The sequence below is a fragment of the Sminthopsis crassicaudata genome, chromosome 2, assembly GCF_048593235.1.
Source record: "Sminthopsis crassicaudata isolate SCR6 chromosome 2, ASM4859323v1, whole genome shotgun sequence".
Taxonomy (NCBI): Eukaryota; Metazoa; Chordata; class Mammalia; order Dasyuromorphia; family Dasyuridae; genus Sminthopsis; species Sminthopsis crassicaudata.
In genome coordinates, this window is record NC_133618.1 from 647,680,119 (window position 1) to 647,697,219 (window position 17,101).

Here is a 17,101-nt window from a genome sequence, read left to right on the forward strand (position 1 = left end):
TTGTTGTTGTTGCTTTTCCTGTACATATCCAGTGTTTATATTTGTAAGTATGTTTTGTAATCATCCAGAAGAAAGTAAGCTCCTTGAGATCAGGTTCCATTTCACTTTCGTACAATGAAACCCAATTTCTGGTACATGTGGGTACTTAATAAATATTTGTTGATTAACTGTCTCTGTTTCTTATGGTTAATGCATTATGTGCAAGAAATGGCACTTGAGAAAATAAAGTATGGTTAAAACTTGACCAAATATTTAAAAAAATGAACTTGGTCCACAATTTCAAAATTTCCAGTATGTTTTAAAGAAGAGGAATTCAAAAATGAGAAAGATAATATATGGAATTAATACTCATAAAAGGCAAATAAGAAAAAAAAATAGTGCACGCGAATTCATGTGCCAATTTTTCCCCTCTCTATAAAGTCTTTTAAAACAGTTTCTGTGCAAATGAGGTCTCACTGAGAAAAACATGGCTGGAAAGACTAGAACAAACCACATTTTCCACATATACAACTGACTGTGATGAAGCAAAAACAAACCCCTATAACTTTGTATTTATTGTTTGTGGAACACAAAAAACATCTGGCAAAGTAAAGCAACATTCAGTCTTCAAGGTTCTCACCCAATAAAGTTTGTCCCGTTCCCATGTAAGAAGACTATAGTTTAGGGCTGGGAGGCAGGGAATGAGGGGGAAGGTGCTAGGCTTAGAGTTAGTAAAAGACCCAGTTCTGCATGCTGCCTGTGACACTGACTAGATATGTGAGCACTGGCAGGTGATTTAGTATGTGTGAGACTTGGTTTCCTCATCTGTAAAATGGGCATAATACCACCTGTAGTACTTACCTCACAGGGCTGATGTGAGGAGAAGGCCTGGGTTCAAATCCCGCCGACAATTACTATTGGGTGATCATGGGCAAGTCATTTAACCTCTCTGAGCCTCAGTTTCCTCATCTGTAAAATGGGGATAATAATACCTGTAGTACCTATAGCTCACAGAGTTGTAGTGGGATTCAAATAAAATAATGTATGTAAACCATTTTTGCAAACTTTAAAAAAGCAGTACATAAATGCCAGCAACTATCACACACAAAACGTTCTGTGGAACTTTAAGCACTACAAACAGATATAACTGTTCAGTGGTCCAATTCTCAAAAACAAAAAAGTGAGACATAAAACAGGAAGATACATGCTTGCTGAAAGAATTCACCTCTACAGCAGAAGACACCTCACATAAAATCCAAGTAGGACAAGGATTCAATGTGGGTAATAAGGTTTTGCAAATGATGTATGTGTGGATGGCATTGTATTCACTACAGAATTTTCTCATTAAAATCCATAGCCTCTCAAAAGAAAATGGCCTGATAACTTACCCTGAAAAATTAAAGCACACAAAGGATTCAATTATTAAAAAAAAATTCTAAATGCATTAAGGCCTTACTATGAATAGGACTTTGTCCTGGGTACTACAGACAAACAACAACAAAAATGAGCTGCTGCCCTCAAGGAATTAACATCCTATGGGAGGAAGGGGGATTCAATAGGTATACAAATTGATATAGTAAAAGGAAAATTAAAGAAAGAGTTCTCATTGACTAAGGGAAAGTGGCAGGCAGATTGAAGGAAGAAGAGATGAATTCATGGATAACATGAAATCTAAGTTTAACCTGGAAGGAAAACAAGAATTATAAGAGGCAGAAAAAAAACCAACCAACCAGACAAACAAACAAACAAAAAAACAGCTTGTATTTTATCCATGGGGGACATCTTGTATAAAGGTATGGAAGCAGAAGATGAATTTGATAATAGTAAATCTGAGAAATAATTAATTGCCTATTCTGGCTGAAATGTAGAGTTCATGAAAAGGAATGATGTGAAATATGACTGGAAAAAAAGGCGAGCCATCCTATAGAGGCTCTTAAATATTTTATCAGTCACTAAATATTTATTAAGCACTTCCTTTATGTGCCAGTTATTGTAATAAGCACTGAAGGTACAAAGAAAGTAAAAGACTCTCTGCACTCAAAAGGCTTCATAAGGCAATAAAGGAGAGAATATGTACCAACTAAGTATAAACAAGACATTTACCAATAAATTGAAACTAGCCTTGGAGGGAAGACTTATTTGGGGGGAATTGTTCTTTATCTTTTATTGTAGTAAGTTTAGCTATTTTTAATACACATTGCTTTATGAATCATGTTGGGGAAAGAAAAATCAGAGCAAAAGGGAAAAATCATGGGAGAGATGATAAAACAGAAAAAAGAATGAACATAGCATGTGTTGCTTTGCAATTCAGTTTCCCGAGTTCTTTTTTTTTTTTTCTGTATGCAGATGACATTTTCTGTCAAAAGCCTATTGGGATTGCTTTGGATCACTGAACTACGAAAGAGAACCAAGTCTTTCATAGTTAGTTGATCATCACACATTCTTGCTGTTATTGTGTTCAATGTATTCCTAGTTCTGCTTGTTTCACTCAGCATCAGTTCATAGGAGGAAAAGACCTGAAGGAGAATCAGGAAAGGCTTCTTATAGATGAACTTTTATCTGGAACTCCATCTCCAAGAGATGGAGAGAAGGGAGAGCATTCAAGGCAGGCATGGGGTCCCAGTCAGTGAACATGCTCAGAGCCAGGAGATGGGATAGCTCATTCAAGGAAGAGCAAGAATGTTAGTTTTATTGGATTCTTTGGAGGAAAGGGAGAATAAGATATAAGAAATCTGGGAAGAGTCAAGATATGGAAAAGTTTGAATACCAGAGGATTTTATATTTGATCCTAGAAGGGACAAGGAGCCACTGAAGTTTGCTAAATAAGGGGGCGACATAGATTTTTCCTTTAGAATAATTAATTGGACAGCTGAGTGGAAGACAGACTGAAGTAAAGCAGTCAGAAAAACCAGATGGCTACTCTAATGGTAAAGGCAAAGTAATGAGGGACTGTATTAGGGTGCTGGCAGTGTCAAAAGAGAGAAGGAGGCATATTTGAGAAATGTTGTAAAGTTCAAATCAATAGACCTGGCAACATATTGGATACAAGGGTTGAGAAAGATTAAGGATTCTAGGAAGACAAGTGTAAAGGGCTAGAACTGAGCAATGCACTTGGATAATGAAGCACGTGAGACTAATTGCCAATTGGACAGTTCCCTATTAACTTATTTGAAGTTGACCCTCCCCAGCTATTCTGTGCTGACTTGATTGGTGGGACAAAGAGGGGGAAGTGACTTGTGTGGGATGAGTAGGAGAAACTTGGGTCGTGGAACTCACGCTCATTGGAACTCATGCCCTGGCGTTGGAGGGTGACGGTAAAAGATCAAGAATAAAGATGTTTAGTGATCCTGACTCCTGCTGATTTCTGGGAAGATAGAGTTCCAGCAGACATCTTAATTGAGAAGCTAGGTAATTGGCAAAAATAGCAGTACCTTAGATTGAAATATGTAAGTTAGAAAAAGAGGAGGGTTTAGGAGTGTGTGGGAAATAATGAGTTCAGTTTGGTACATGTTTAATTTAAGATGGCAGATCAGAGATCCATAAAAGGATTAGGACTAGATAAGAAGTTTTATGACTCATGAGCAGAGAGATGATATTTGAATAGGTGGAAGCTGATAAGATCACCAAGTGAAATAATATAGAAGGAAAAGAGAAGAGGGATTAGAAGAGAATACTGGAGAATATTCATTGTATAGAGGCATGATGAAGATCAAGATCCAATAAAGGAGAGAGAGAAGGAATGGTCAGACATGTAGGAGGAGAACCAGAAAAGAACAGTGTCACAAAAATCTAGAGAAAAAGAGAAGAGGATTGATCAACAGTGTCAAAGGGCAGAGAGGTCAAGAAGACTAAGGACTGTGAAAATGCCATTAGAATTCCAGTCTAGAGTTTGCATCTTATCCTATGGCATTGTTTTTTTGTTTTGTTTTGTTTTTGTTTTTATCAAGGTCCTGAAAATGGTCCTATCTGTATCTAAGGATTATTATTATTTTTTTTTTACTTAAAACTATTTTGGTTTTTTTTCCCAATGATATGTAAAGATAGTTTCCAAAACTCATTTTTGTATGAATTCGAGTTTTAAAAATTTTTTTTCTTTTCCTCCCTTACCTTACCTTGAACACTGATATGTGTTATACATGTAGTCATTTTAAATATATCTCCATTTATTAGTCGTGTTGTGAAAGAAAATCAAAAAAGGGGAAAAAATCATAAAAAGGGGGAAAAAGTGAAAATAGTATACTATAAGAAATTTATGTTAACAGCTATATGGAGGGTAGAAAGGTGGAGGAAAAGAAGAGGAAGAGAAAAAAGAACACTAATAAAGAAATGATGCAGTAATTCATTCAAGAAGTGAAGTGAGCCTAAAGTAGGAGGAATTATATGTGAGTAAAGAGAAGGGAATGTAAATTAATCCTATTGTGAAAATAGAATTTATGAGATCTGCTAATTGATTGGTCTTTGGGGAAGGGCAAGCAGAAGAGGAAAATCAATGTTCAAGAAAAGGAAGAGTTTAGATTGATTTTTCAAAGTAATTGACATAGTGGTATGGTATCAATGGAAACAAATATGAAAGAGAGGGTAGATTTATGAAGAGTATCTAATTTTCACTTTGTATGTGTTAAGTTATAGCTAGTGAGATGACATTACATCCAAAAGGAAGATCTGGCTGACATGATGCAAAAAATGAAATAAGATAATCTTCGCTATATACATATGCAAAATGCTACATTTCCCCTCATAAAATGCTAGCAATTTATCTATAAAATCAAATTTGTAAGGACAGGAAAGAGTAGAGATTCAATTGGTTGGGGAACCCATTGAGTCAGTTCATCAGCATATACATCTTAAATTGATACAGCAGATAGAAAGTCCACATTTGATTAGGAAGTGAGTTAGTTACACTTTCAGTATACCAAGTTGTTCCCTGATACTAAAATGCATCTTTTTTTTTAAATTTCAACATCTTTCAATGTTATCTGGTACAACATAATAGAATAACAATCTCAGGAGAATCAGAATTACAGGTAACCCAAATAACAACAGAAAGACAGACAGTGGGTGAAAACAGTCTATAGCAAATTGCTCATGACAAAGCTATGTGCAAGAAATAGTAAAAAGTCAGTTCTGAAGATGTATATTACTAGAGATAGAGGTGAATTGATGTGAGGATACGTAGATGGATAGTCCAAATGTTACAATGGTAGCCATAAAACATCAAAAAAATTTTTTCAAGAACAAAGTCTCTAGCACATTGATTAAATTCTAAATGAAAGAATGTGGATGAAAATTATGTAATATAAGAAGTCAGAGATGGGTTTCAATCTGTTCCAGTGTGGGAGTTGTCCAAACTGAGAGGATCATTCATCCATTTAAGTATTTAAATAAACAAACTAAACATCAGACATTTAGGTGTCACATCAAATCTCTCTTCCCAAATAATACAATTATTTCCCCTCTCTCTAATCACCACCAAAAGCAAGCTAAAAATTGCATTTTTAATACTAGACAAGATTGGGAAAATGTAAATTACTCCTCTGAATAAGGATGTCTTATGTAACTATATAATTAATGGTCAAATTCAAAATCTGAGGTTCTTTAAACCTATAACAAATCTTTTTTTTTTTTTTTTTTTAACCATAAAGTATTTTTGGTAATGAATGTATTAAATTACATAAAATATATTTCATATATATGTGTACATCCCTACAAACTTTTCAAAACACTACACAGCAATCATTGTCTCACTAATATTTATAACACACATACATGAAATATAATTCTTAAATAGTTTCTTTAATAATTTTTAGTTTCTTTAATACAAGTGCTTGAAATTGATTAAAATAATTAACACTAAAGATGAATCTAAACCAAACTATAGTAATAAGGCCTAAAATATGTGAAGATACACAAAATTCAAATTTATACTCTCTTGCTTCAGATTTGTAAAATATGATTAGCCTACTTGCCTTTCTTTGTGAGGAACTTTTTAAAAAGTCTTCAAAAGAAGTGATACCAACTGAATTTTTAGTACAGTTACTTTAAAAATTATGAAAGCTAATCCATATAATCTAATTAAATATAGTTACTATTTAGGCACACTAGTGCTTGAAAGAGAAATTAATTGCATACCACAAAAGCAAACATTCACCTTTTACATCTTTCTAATACTGAAGAATCCCTTACAAATATTAAAAAAACAAACAAACAAAAAAAAGAAAACCACCCAGAAAATTCCTTTAAGCTTGTATATACTGACTGGAAAGAAAGATAAAAGATATGTATTCTTTTTATTATTTTTGCTATATAATATCTGGATATTTTAATACTGTAAAATCTCCCATTCCCTCAAGACTTGTTTCCAAAAATATATGGTATTAGTTTATAACTGTATAGTAGCTATGTTTACAGTTTCATAAGTGTGCTAGAGAAAGGAAGAAATGATGTTTTAATTTTGAATTAGAAAAGTCAAGGTTTACTTCATAGTCAGATCGACTATAGAATTAACAAACTGACAGATATTTTTAACAATGGATTAATTTTATATAATAGTATTCTAGAGAAAAAGAAAGTGATTTCTAATTACTCCTACTCTAATTACAGATTCCCTCCAATATGCCAAATTATCCTTCTCTTATACATGCAACTTATCAAATAAGAGTATCTTCCCCACTTAACCAAGTTTCCATCACCAAAAATATCACCAACCATAAAACCGAGAGTTAAAATAACTGTCTTGAGCTTTCAAATCAACCAATGCTCATGTTCAATAATGAATATTATACAGATGCCTTAGCAGAAAGAAATAAAAGTGTGGGAGGTGGGGAGGGAAGACTAGAAATTTGACAACTAAACATTGAGAATTTTCATTAAAAATTTAACACGCCTGAAATTGAGGACTGTTACTTTATACTGATATTCATCACACTCAGAGATAGGATGCCAGGAACATAGCTAAGTGTTGTTGAAACTGATTAGAATAATGAGGGCTGGTAGATTTTCTGGAAACAATCTGCAAGGCTAGTTAATTAAGCATTTACTCAAAGAGCCCATATCCATTCTCCCTGAAGAAATCTATACCTCAGAAAAATCAAGACAGTCACTAGGTAATAAAAGTTTTAGAAGCTGGATACTTTGTTGCCAAGATATATAGCATGTCTTTGGTATAAAATTTAGAGAACTGCCCCCCCTCCTTTTTTAATAGCAATGTTTCTCCCAGAAATTGTTCTGAGTAACCATGTAAAATTTTCAAGACTTTCTTTCATGATGCAATTTTGGAATCTATGGAATTTCAACAGTAGGCCTTTAATAAATTTCTCAAAACAGTCACCAGAAATGGCTTCTCCATTTGAACTCAAGAAAAGTCAGGTAAAATCATCAACATTATTGAGCCAATTGTTTCTTTAATAGGGAATATTGTAAATTTTTAAAAAATGTCTTTTCTCTTTAATCAAAATATTTACATACAATTTCTACTGCAATGGGCTATGATAGACAGCAGGGAGTACATGCACACACCCACACCCACACAATATAATAATAAGGTAGATACAGCTCCTGCTCTTGGTGACCTTACATATAAACACTACCATTGAAGGGAGGGGGCGGAAAGAAGAGTAAGAAGTTGTAAGGAAAAAAAAATAGAATTCTGTTTAGTTAATAGTTACACTACTTATTTGGGTATCAACAGTTTGATGATTTCAATCTAGAAGCTGAGAGAGCCTTCAAGGACTTTCATCCCTAATCCCTTACCCACTGAAAGAAAGTATTTTAACAGAGCCAGAACCTAGATTATCACTTTATTTCAGATGAGAAGAAAGATTTTATCTCTTCTTTTCTCAAAGAGCAGATGTGACTTAATTTTATGTATCATATTTAATTATTTGAATGGGCTGAAAGCATGAATTGATAGCCTTTTCTACTTTAGGTAAGGGTTTCAGGATCATAAAAGGAGGTAGGCAATTAACTGTAGTTATAAACATCAAATTGAGAAAGGGAGAAAGAACTCACTGAGAAGCATAATAAAAGATACCAGTAAACAGGTGACTACAAAAGAAAAGGGTCATAATCACTAGAGCAGAAAGAGACCTTTGAAATCATTTAGTTCAATTTCCCTCATTTGATAATAGGAATACAGGACTATCAAGGTTAAATGACTTACTCAATGTCATTCAGTAAGTGGAAAAGCCAGATTTCAAATTCAGGGTTCCCAAGATCAGTGTTCTTTCCACTACACCAAAAAAAGACAATTAAAACATTAACTAGAACATTATTTAGTTCAGGGTAATTTATTGAAGGGGATAAATGGACACTGACTCTAATACCAAGCTGATGGCTTTACTGTCCATGTGACCTCTGGAGTGTCACTGAAACCAATAGCCTTCAGATTTTTCCTCTGTAAAACAGGGGAGTTGCATCTCTTAAGTTGCTTCCAATCCTTAAATTCAAAGATCCTTAACTTCCTTCTTCACAGACCTCTGAAGCTACAAGTCTTAGAGATCAAGTTCTCCCAGTACCACTAAAACTCAGAGAGCTGCTAATTCAACATCCCAGACTGGGAGCTGAAGGATTCTGAGAAATCTTGCTCCAGGTCACAGTTTAAGACAGAAATGGGATTAATTAAAATTTACAATTCCTCAGCTCTGATATGAGGATTCTTACATCACACAACATAAAACAACCCAAGAGTAATGTGCTCTGTCACATTAGAATGATACACTGACACACTGGAAAGGGACCAGGATATTATTTCAGCCCCTTCATTATATTAGAGTTCTTTATTGTAGCTGCCATGACTCCTAAATTTTAGGGGGATCCTTGAATTGAATTGAACTAAATGGGAAAAGAACTTTCACTCATCTCTAACAAAAATTTAGCATTTCATTCAATTATAAATGTAGGCAATGAAAACTTTTAGGTAAAGGGGCCCACAGAGTTCACCAGACTGGCAAAAATCCACTTTGTATCCGTGAGGATACAAAAGGAGTTTAAAATCCTTATTTTAAGGAGAAGAAAACTAAGACCCTGAGATGTAAAATAAATCACTAAACATCTCTCACCTAGTTAATAATGGAATTGATTATAAAAACCAATTCCTCATTTCAGTCCATACTCTCAGATGAAGATGAATTATGACTGAATGCTTACTGAGAATATTACATAAAAAAGAAACCCAATAATAACTATTACCCAGACTAAACACCATGGGGAAGGGGGAGGGGAGGATACATATTCCTTGTCATTAGATGTATCCTTTTTTTTTTTTCTTTCCCTGAGGAAATTAGGATTTCCCAGAATCACACAACTAAGAGATATTAAGTGTCTAAGGCTGAATTTGAACTCAGGTCCTCCTTACTTCAGGGCCAATGCTTTATTCCCTGTGCCATCTACTCACTCCAGACTTGTCCTGAAAGTCATAATTACCATTATAAATCCCAAAATGTCAAAGCTTAAATAATTCTTTTAAAATTATACAATTCATTTTGTAAAAGTAAAAAGAAATTAAGTGACTTTAATGACTTGATTGGGGAACAAATCCAGGCCTGATTTTCAGTATAGTACTATTTTTGGCTATACGCTGGTTGCCCCTAACGTTACTATTTTTCTGCATTGTAACAGATTAAAAATTGTAAGAAACTTTGAATTGAGAATTAATCATTTTATAACAAACAAATGAAGTGTCAGCATTACTTGATGCTTAAAAATGTTATTCTCTATTTGGTCATTTGGGGGTGTGTTACATAATTCATATGATTAAATAACGCATGTAAAGACATATAGACATTTGCATTTTACACATTGTAAAACAGATAATGGCTAAAAGTTTCCCCAAAATTGTGCCATAATTCAAAACTAATCTTAGATGTGGCATTTTTGACTCTTATTATCTTATATTAGAGTCTATATATATATATATATATATATATATATTCCCCCCCCCCCCTGAGGCTGGGGTTAAGTGACTTGCCCAGGGTCACACAGCTAGGAAGTGTTAAGTGTTTGAGACCAGATTTGAACTTGGGTCCTCCTGAATTCAAGGCTGGTGTTCTATCCACTGCGCCACCTAGCTGCCCCCCATATATATATTTTAAAAACTCATACAAAGTAATGTCCAATTTTCAATACAGTTACTGAATTCACAGTATATATTTTCCCCCACTGGGAAAAAAAAAATCAGTTTCTACTACTTACTTAATAAATACACTTTCATGATTTGAAAAGTCTAAATTTATCAGGGTTGATGCAAAAGAACCATTATATGACTACTATTAACAGCTTAATGATTTATATTAACAAGATACAACATTCTTCCTTAAATATCATAAATAACAATAAACTAAAGTGATTCCAAACTAAATAAAATTTTTACAATACCTTCTACAAAATCGTTTTCATTAAATAGTTGTTTGTCCCCAACTGGTCCATCTTCATCTTCTTGATCATCTTCTTCATCTGGATTGTTAATAACCTCCAGCCCAGCCTCAATAACTTCCACCAATTCATCTCTTTTGTCTTTTCTAACAGGCTTTTCCTCCGGGTGTCGAGTGAGACCCATCTCCAACTGGAAGACTTTCATTAAGGTAAAACTTTCAAATGGGATGACACCATATTCACTAGGTAGTTTGGCTCCAATGCCTACCTCAGCTTTGTCAATTTGAGAATGAAGAAACTCCAAAAGATCACTAGGTATTTGTTCTTTGGTGCCTTGATAACCCATACCATTTGTTCTAGTGTTCTTTTTTTCTTGCAATGATCTCATTTTCTCACTCATCTCCTGTAATTCTTGCTTCAGTTGGGCAATCTGACGTTTCAAGCTAGATGCCCTAGTTTGGTAATGTTCTTCTTGTTCTTGTAGAAGAGCTTGGTAATATTCTTTACCATAATTCTCTCCAATGATACCAGGAAGAGAGGCATTGCCATCAGTCTGTGGAGCACACTCAAGAAGATACATAAATAATATCAAAATACCTAGCAGGGCAAGACCCAATAGGAGCCAACGGGTCCTGGCTTGAAGTATTAAACTTCTTCTAGGCATTCTTATCAACATATAGTTTCTCAATGCTACAAGTTCTTTTCTTGTTCATGCTTTAGAGAAACATCATTATGAAAATCTTTCAAAAGAATAAAAACAGGATTCTTGTAAAGAACACAAACATTAGTTCCGCTGTCGCTCAAAAAATTATCTTTATGCATTAGTAATGATTGTTTGCAGACACAGTAAGATTAAACGAACATTTCCTGTACTGTTACCACAAAGTCCAAGAGAGATATTTCAATATGATCTAGCAAGTCAGAAAAAATCCATTATATGGGTGATGATTTGCCTGTAACAAAAATTAGAATAAAAAAATTTAATTTCAAAATGCAGTATTTTGAAACCATTAAATATAATAATCAGCAGGAGGAGCAAATATTAAGTACAGGGGAAATTATGAAATCAAATGTACTTTATGAAAATCATAAACTATCATTTGACTTTTTAACAAATTTTAATAGTCAATATTTCCAAGTCTCCACATCACGATCATAGCTGGTATTCATAGTAACTCTAAGATAATAGATGAGAGGATCAAATATTTACTTGGCCTACAACAGTCCTGAGTATAGGCAAAACAAAATTAAAATATAATTGGAAAATTTTTAACAAAATAAATAAAAATACAACAAAACATACATAATGTGGTTTTGTAAGTCAATCTGCACCTCACAGGGATCTTTATGTAGATTGTGTGCTCCATTATATCTATCCTAGAAGATACCAAGATATATTCTTAATTAGTTAAATATTAAATTATATCAGTAGACTTTTACTGTGAAGTGCCTTTTACTATATTCATATCTTTTAAAATCAGTAATCTATGTATAGTTTATGTAACTCTCACATAAGTTAGAATACTCAATAACCTAGTATATGATTCTCCAATTATGAAAGTTTTTATAGTTTTAGAGTTAAACCTTTAAAAGCTATTTTCCTTATTGTCTCATGAAAGATATAATCTAATTATTTGTCATAGTTTCTTTATCATCCTTCAGCAAACCCAAATCATCTATTTTACATTTTAGCTCCATCAATTTCTAAAGTTCAACCAGCAAACTGAAAAAAACCTTAAGACTAAATGAGGGCAAAGTAAATTGTACATTAGAACTACAAAGGATGCAGACATCTGGAAATCACATTAAGGAAATTTTAACATCCAAAGACCTCAACATGATTACTATATTATTTGGTTATAAAATCACATAATTCTTTCCACTGTGTTACACGGCAACAATTTTCCTTTTAGTCTGGAATGGTTTAGACCAAAATTGTCAAAGAGCAAAAAAGAAAATTTTCAATCTACTACTTAGGACATAAAAGCTTTTCTATTAATTCCCATTAACTTCATGTAAAACCTCTTTCAAATAAATGTTTCCCCATTTCTAAAAGGAAATCATCCCTAATTCTTTTATTGGTGCAATTTTCTAAATTAGAAAATTTCCCCCTCTTTTTCTAAGGATGAAGAAAGATTTAGGAAAGGGCAAATGAACTCTTCCAAAATTAGTACTATCTAGATGGTACTATTTTACTGAAGAGTGTTTATTATAAGTTGGGGGGAGAGAAGAAAGGGAGGAAACAGAGTAACAGGGTAGGAAACTGCTACCCCAACTTATAACTGAGTCTTCTGTTTTTATTTTTTATAATTTTTACAATTTTAAAAGAGAACTTCTAGTGAAATTTTCAACATTCAGGTCCATATCTGCTATAATGTCATTTAAATGATTGACAAATAAGGAATACATTGCAATGTGTGTCTTTGAGGGAAATTCATTAAGATGAAATTAATAAGAAATCCAAATTTTGAGATTTTTTTAAAGAAAAGACCTCACCAGACTTAAGCATTTGTTACACCAATGAAGCAACCAGATGAAGTTAATTCTAATTTACATTTGGAAATCTTTTTAGTCTTAGCCTCAAACCCATTTTTTCCCTTATATATAGTTTATTTTTGGAATAAAAAAATGTCATCATAGTGGTTCAATTCTGTTGCCTCACTATGCCAGTGACAAATAATGGTTTTTGCTCTTGTTTAGCTGTTTTCAGTCATGTCTGATTCTTTATGATTCTATTTGAGCTTTTCCTGGCAAAGATAATGAAGTGGTTTGCCATTTCCTTCTACAGATAAGGAAACCAAGGCAAACCAGGGTAAGTGACTTACCCAGAATCACACAGTAAGTTTCCAAGATCATATATGAACTCAGGTCTTCCTGATTAAAGGCCTTGCATCCTATTCATTCTACATTACCAAGTTGTAGAAGCTTCAAGGAAGGTCCAGTTGAAAAACTAAATCTTTTTTTCAAGAATTAATCCTGCCAGGTGAAAGTAGTTCATCACCAAGATCCTTTCATTAATGGCTATTTGCTATTACTGTTATAGAAGTAAGTTTTGTATGTGTACAGGCGACCTCAAAAGTTCCAAATCTAACTTCTTTATCCCAAAAGCTATTCTTTGTGCTTTCCCCATTTCTGTCAATGGGATCCTCTTTACCAGTATATCAACCTATGAATTGAAAAAATTTAAGCCAATACATTTTTCACCTTCAAGAAATGATGTTATATAAATGCAAAATTTAAGGACACATATTTTAAAAAAGAGACACTGGTCAGCAGAAAAGCCTCCAAGCAAAGAAAAACAGAATGGCAAAACCTTAAAAACATGCCATAAGAAGATCAGATGATGGTGATGGAGATAAAGATATTTAGCCTGGAAAAGATAAGATTTAGGAGGAACCTGACAAAATCCTTCACATATCTGAGACTAGTCCTTTATGCCTCCAAAGGACATTATAAGAAAAAACAAGTAGAAATTACAAAGTAGCAGATGACATTATCTAAATGCATGAAAAAACAACTGGAGCTATATAGAAACAGAAATGGCTACCTTAGGAGGTAGTAGCTTTCTGTACATAAAAGGGCTTCAAGGAAAGGATAAATGGTCACTTTTCAGGTATGTTGTACAGGAGATCATATTTGTGTACTGACTGAAATAGATGGCTTGTGATGCACTGTCCAACTCTGATAGTTTAAGGAGGGTGTAATATGTAAAATTCCTATCATGCTGTTACATAAGTTCTACTCAAATATTTCTCCATTAAATTTTCTTCATTAAAACTTTATTTACAACCAGAGTTCCATATTTTGACACTTCAGAGACTATGCATTTCAGTCATATAGTCAGGTAGTTTCTATAAAGCAGATGTAAGCAGAGTCAAGCATTTAATTTATCCACTCCCTAAGGGAGAAGGAACAGTTTGAATGTGTCCCCAAAACATTGTTTTGACAACTAAAATTATCAGCTACTTCTAGAAATATAAATAATACTTCAATGAGACTTTCTTTCTGACCTACAAATTCATTTTTTATCCTTCTATTTAATGTAGTCTCAAAGGTGTGGTTCTAGAAAAATATTAAAGGACCTTTTAACCACACACACACAAAGTATTAAAATTCTTGAACAAAGGGTTTTTTTTTTCCTTTTTGAACCTTTCCTCAAATAAAGGTGAGCATTTTTTTAAGAAATATAAATCAATTTTAGCTGGATATTCACTGTCAAAAACAATTAAGTTCACATGATCCTTTCTAAATCAATAATACCAACAAGAACTCAAAATGCAAAGTTTTAAAATATTCTGGAAGATCTTGCATTCCATTCCTTTAGCCAAGAATACCAAAATAGACTAGAACACCAAAGACAGCAAATTCAAAAGACTAATTCCTTTATAAGTTTAATTCGTTTTTGCTCAGCTTTAATTTGTAAACACTTGCTTTAACAAGTTATGATTAGTTATGATTATATAATCCTGTGTATTATTCACAGCAACTGATTAATATAATAGAAGTTCAGTAACAGGTAGGAAAGAACTAAAGAATTATCCCTAGTCTATTACCTTTAAACAATCTGGTATAAGAGAAGTTATGCCACACAAAATATATGCATATGTATATATATAAAATGATTAAAATGTATAAACTTAAACTCCTTTAAAAATTGCAATTCTTTTCCATTATAATCACAACTTTTAAATACATAAAATCTGAGTAAATTACTCAAAAAAATTCAAGCTCTTTAGCATATTTTATACAAATTAATAAAAATAGAAACAAAAACAAACAGCACAAAAATATAAAAAGAAAAAAGAAATTAAAAAAATGTTTATTAAAATGCTTAAAGGTATAGGAAATAAAATTATCTTTTAAAATTGGAGGCCTCATTTCTAAAACATATAAAGAATTGACTCACATTTATAATACAAGTCATTCCCTAATTGATGAATGGTTAAAGGATATAAATGTTTAGATGAAGAAATAAAAACCATTTTTAGTCACATGAGAAAATGATCTAAACCACTACTGATTAGAGAAATGCAAATTAAGACAACTCTGAGGTCTCACTTCACACCTCTCAGATTGACTAAGATGGCAAGAAAGGATAATGATAAATGTTGGAGTGGATGTGGAGAATACAGGACACTAATGCATTGCCAGTGGAGTTGTGAATTGATCCAACCATTCTGGAGATCAGTTTGTAACTATGCCCCAAGGGCTACAAAACTGTATTTACTCTTTAATTCAGCAGTGTCTTTACTGGGTCTATATCACAAAGATATCATAAAAAGGGAAAAGAAACCACATGTCCAAAAAATATTATAGAAGTTCTTTTTGTAGTAGCAAGGAACTAAAAATTGAGTGGATACTTATTAGTTGGAGAATGTCTTAAAAAGTTTGGTATATGAATATAATGCAATACAATAGTTCTATAAGAAATGATAAACAAGCTAATTTCAGAAAAGTCTGGAAAGACATGAACCGATGCCAAGTGAACAAAACCAAAAGAATATTGTACACAGTTAAATAAGATTGTGTGATGATCAAATGTGATAGACTGGCTCTGATTCAAGGCAATTCCAATAGATTTATGATATAAAGTGCCTCCACCTTCAGAGAGAGAATTATCTATGGAGTCTGAATGTGGATCAAAGCATAGTATTTTCACCTTTGTTGTTGCTGTTTGCTTGCTTGCTTTTTTTTTTTCTTTCCTGTGGTTTTTTTTTTTCACTTTTTTCATGGACAATATGATGAATATGGAAATATGTTACAATAATTGTGCATGTTTAACATATCATATTGCTTACTGTGTTGGAAGGGAAAGGAGAAGAGAGGAAAAAAACATTGTAACAAGGTTTACAAAGGTTAACGACAAAAACTATCTTCACATGTATTTGGAAAAATAAAATACTCTAATAAAAAAAAATTGGAGGCCTCAAAAAGTAGAGAGAAAGGTGAAAATAAAAAAGTTTTTTTCTTCCAACCTTACTATAAGCACTTTTACCCCCAAAGAACTATTTTTTTTTAAAACTAAGATTACAGGGTTTTTAAGGTTGTAGTCTGCTAAAGTATGCTAATAAAAGTGGTATTTAATTCAAGATAATAGTATAATTGTACAAATGAAAATGATTCATTTTAACTTTTCTTTTTTGTAAATATATATTCCTCTAAATATCTACTATATGTTGCTCAACAAAAAATTAGATTTTTTTTCTCTTTTTTTAACATTAAAACTTTACCTTGATACATACATACATACATATATATATATATATGTATATATGTATATATATGTCCTCAGGGGGGAAAAAACAAAAATGAAAACAGACTATAAAATAGAAAAATGAGAAAGTAATAGCTGGAAAATCTTTAACACCACATAAAAATGTGATAATAATCATGAGATGATACTTCATATAAACTCTAGCTATTTTAAGAAATAATTATGAAAATGGGAGAAATTTGACTACAGCAGTTTATCATATTCTATCTAAACAATATTTCAACATATATTTAATTAAAACAGAAAAATAATATTTTAAAATTTAAGAAAAAAATCTTCTATAGTTTTGTTTTACTAAAGGTTATTAGTATAAGAAATTCTCCTTCCATCTTTTCATAAATTACTTCCAGATGTACTTCAAAAATTGTTAGCTATATTTCAGACAAGGTAACCAGTATTGGTTAAAGATGCTTAAATTTCAAGTACATTAGCATTTGTATGTGACTTACAAAAATTTCATCTTATCTTCTAACAATATTA

At 32.5% G+C, this 17,101-nt stretch overlaps 1 protein-coding gene across 2 annotated transcripts in view; it reads right to left on the bottom strand.

Moving 5' to 3' along the window:
* Positions 1–17,101, bottom strand: part of CSGALNACT2 (chondroitin sulfate N-acetylgalactosaminyltransferase 2) — a 48,814-nt gene that overhangs the window by 14,915 nt on the left and 16,798 nt on the right. The window contains exons 3-4 of one of the 2 annotated variants that reach the window (XM_074296686.1): positions 11,651–11,724; positions 10,351–11,300 (exon numbers count right to left, since the gene is read on the bottom strand). In XM_074296686.1, coding sequence (XP_074152787.1) covers positions 10,351–11,023 — 673 coding nt within the window. In that variant the 5' untranslated portion in view covers positions 11,024–11,300; positions 11,651–11,724. The remainder of the gene's footprint in view (positions 1–10,350; positions 11,301–11,650; positions 11,725–17,101) is intronic. The other variant, XM_074296687.1, reaches the window with a different exon arrangement.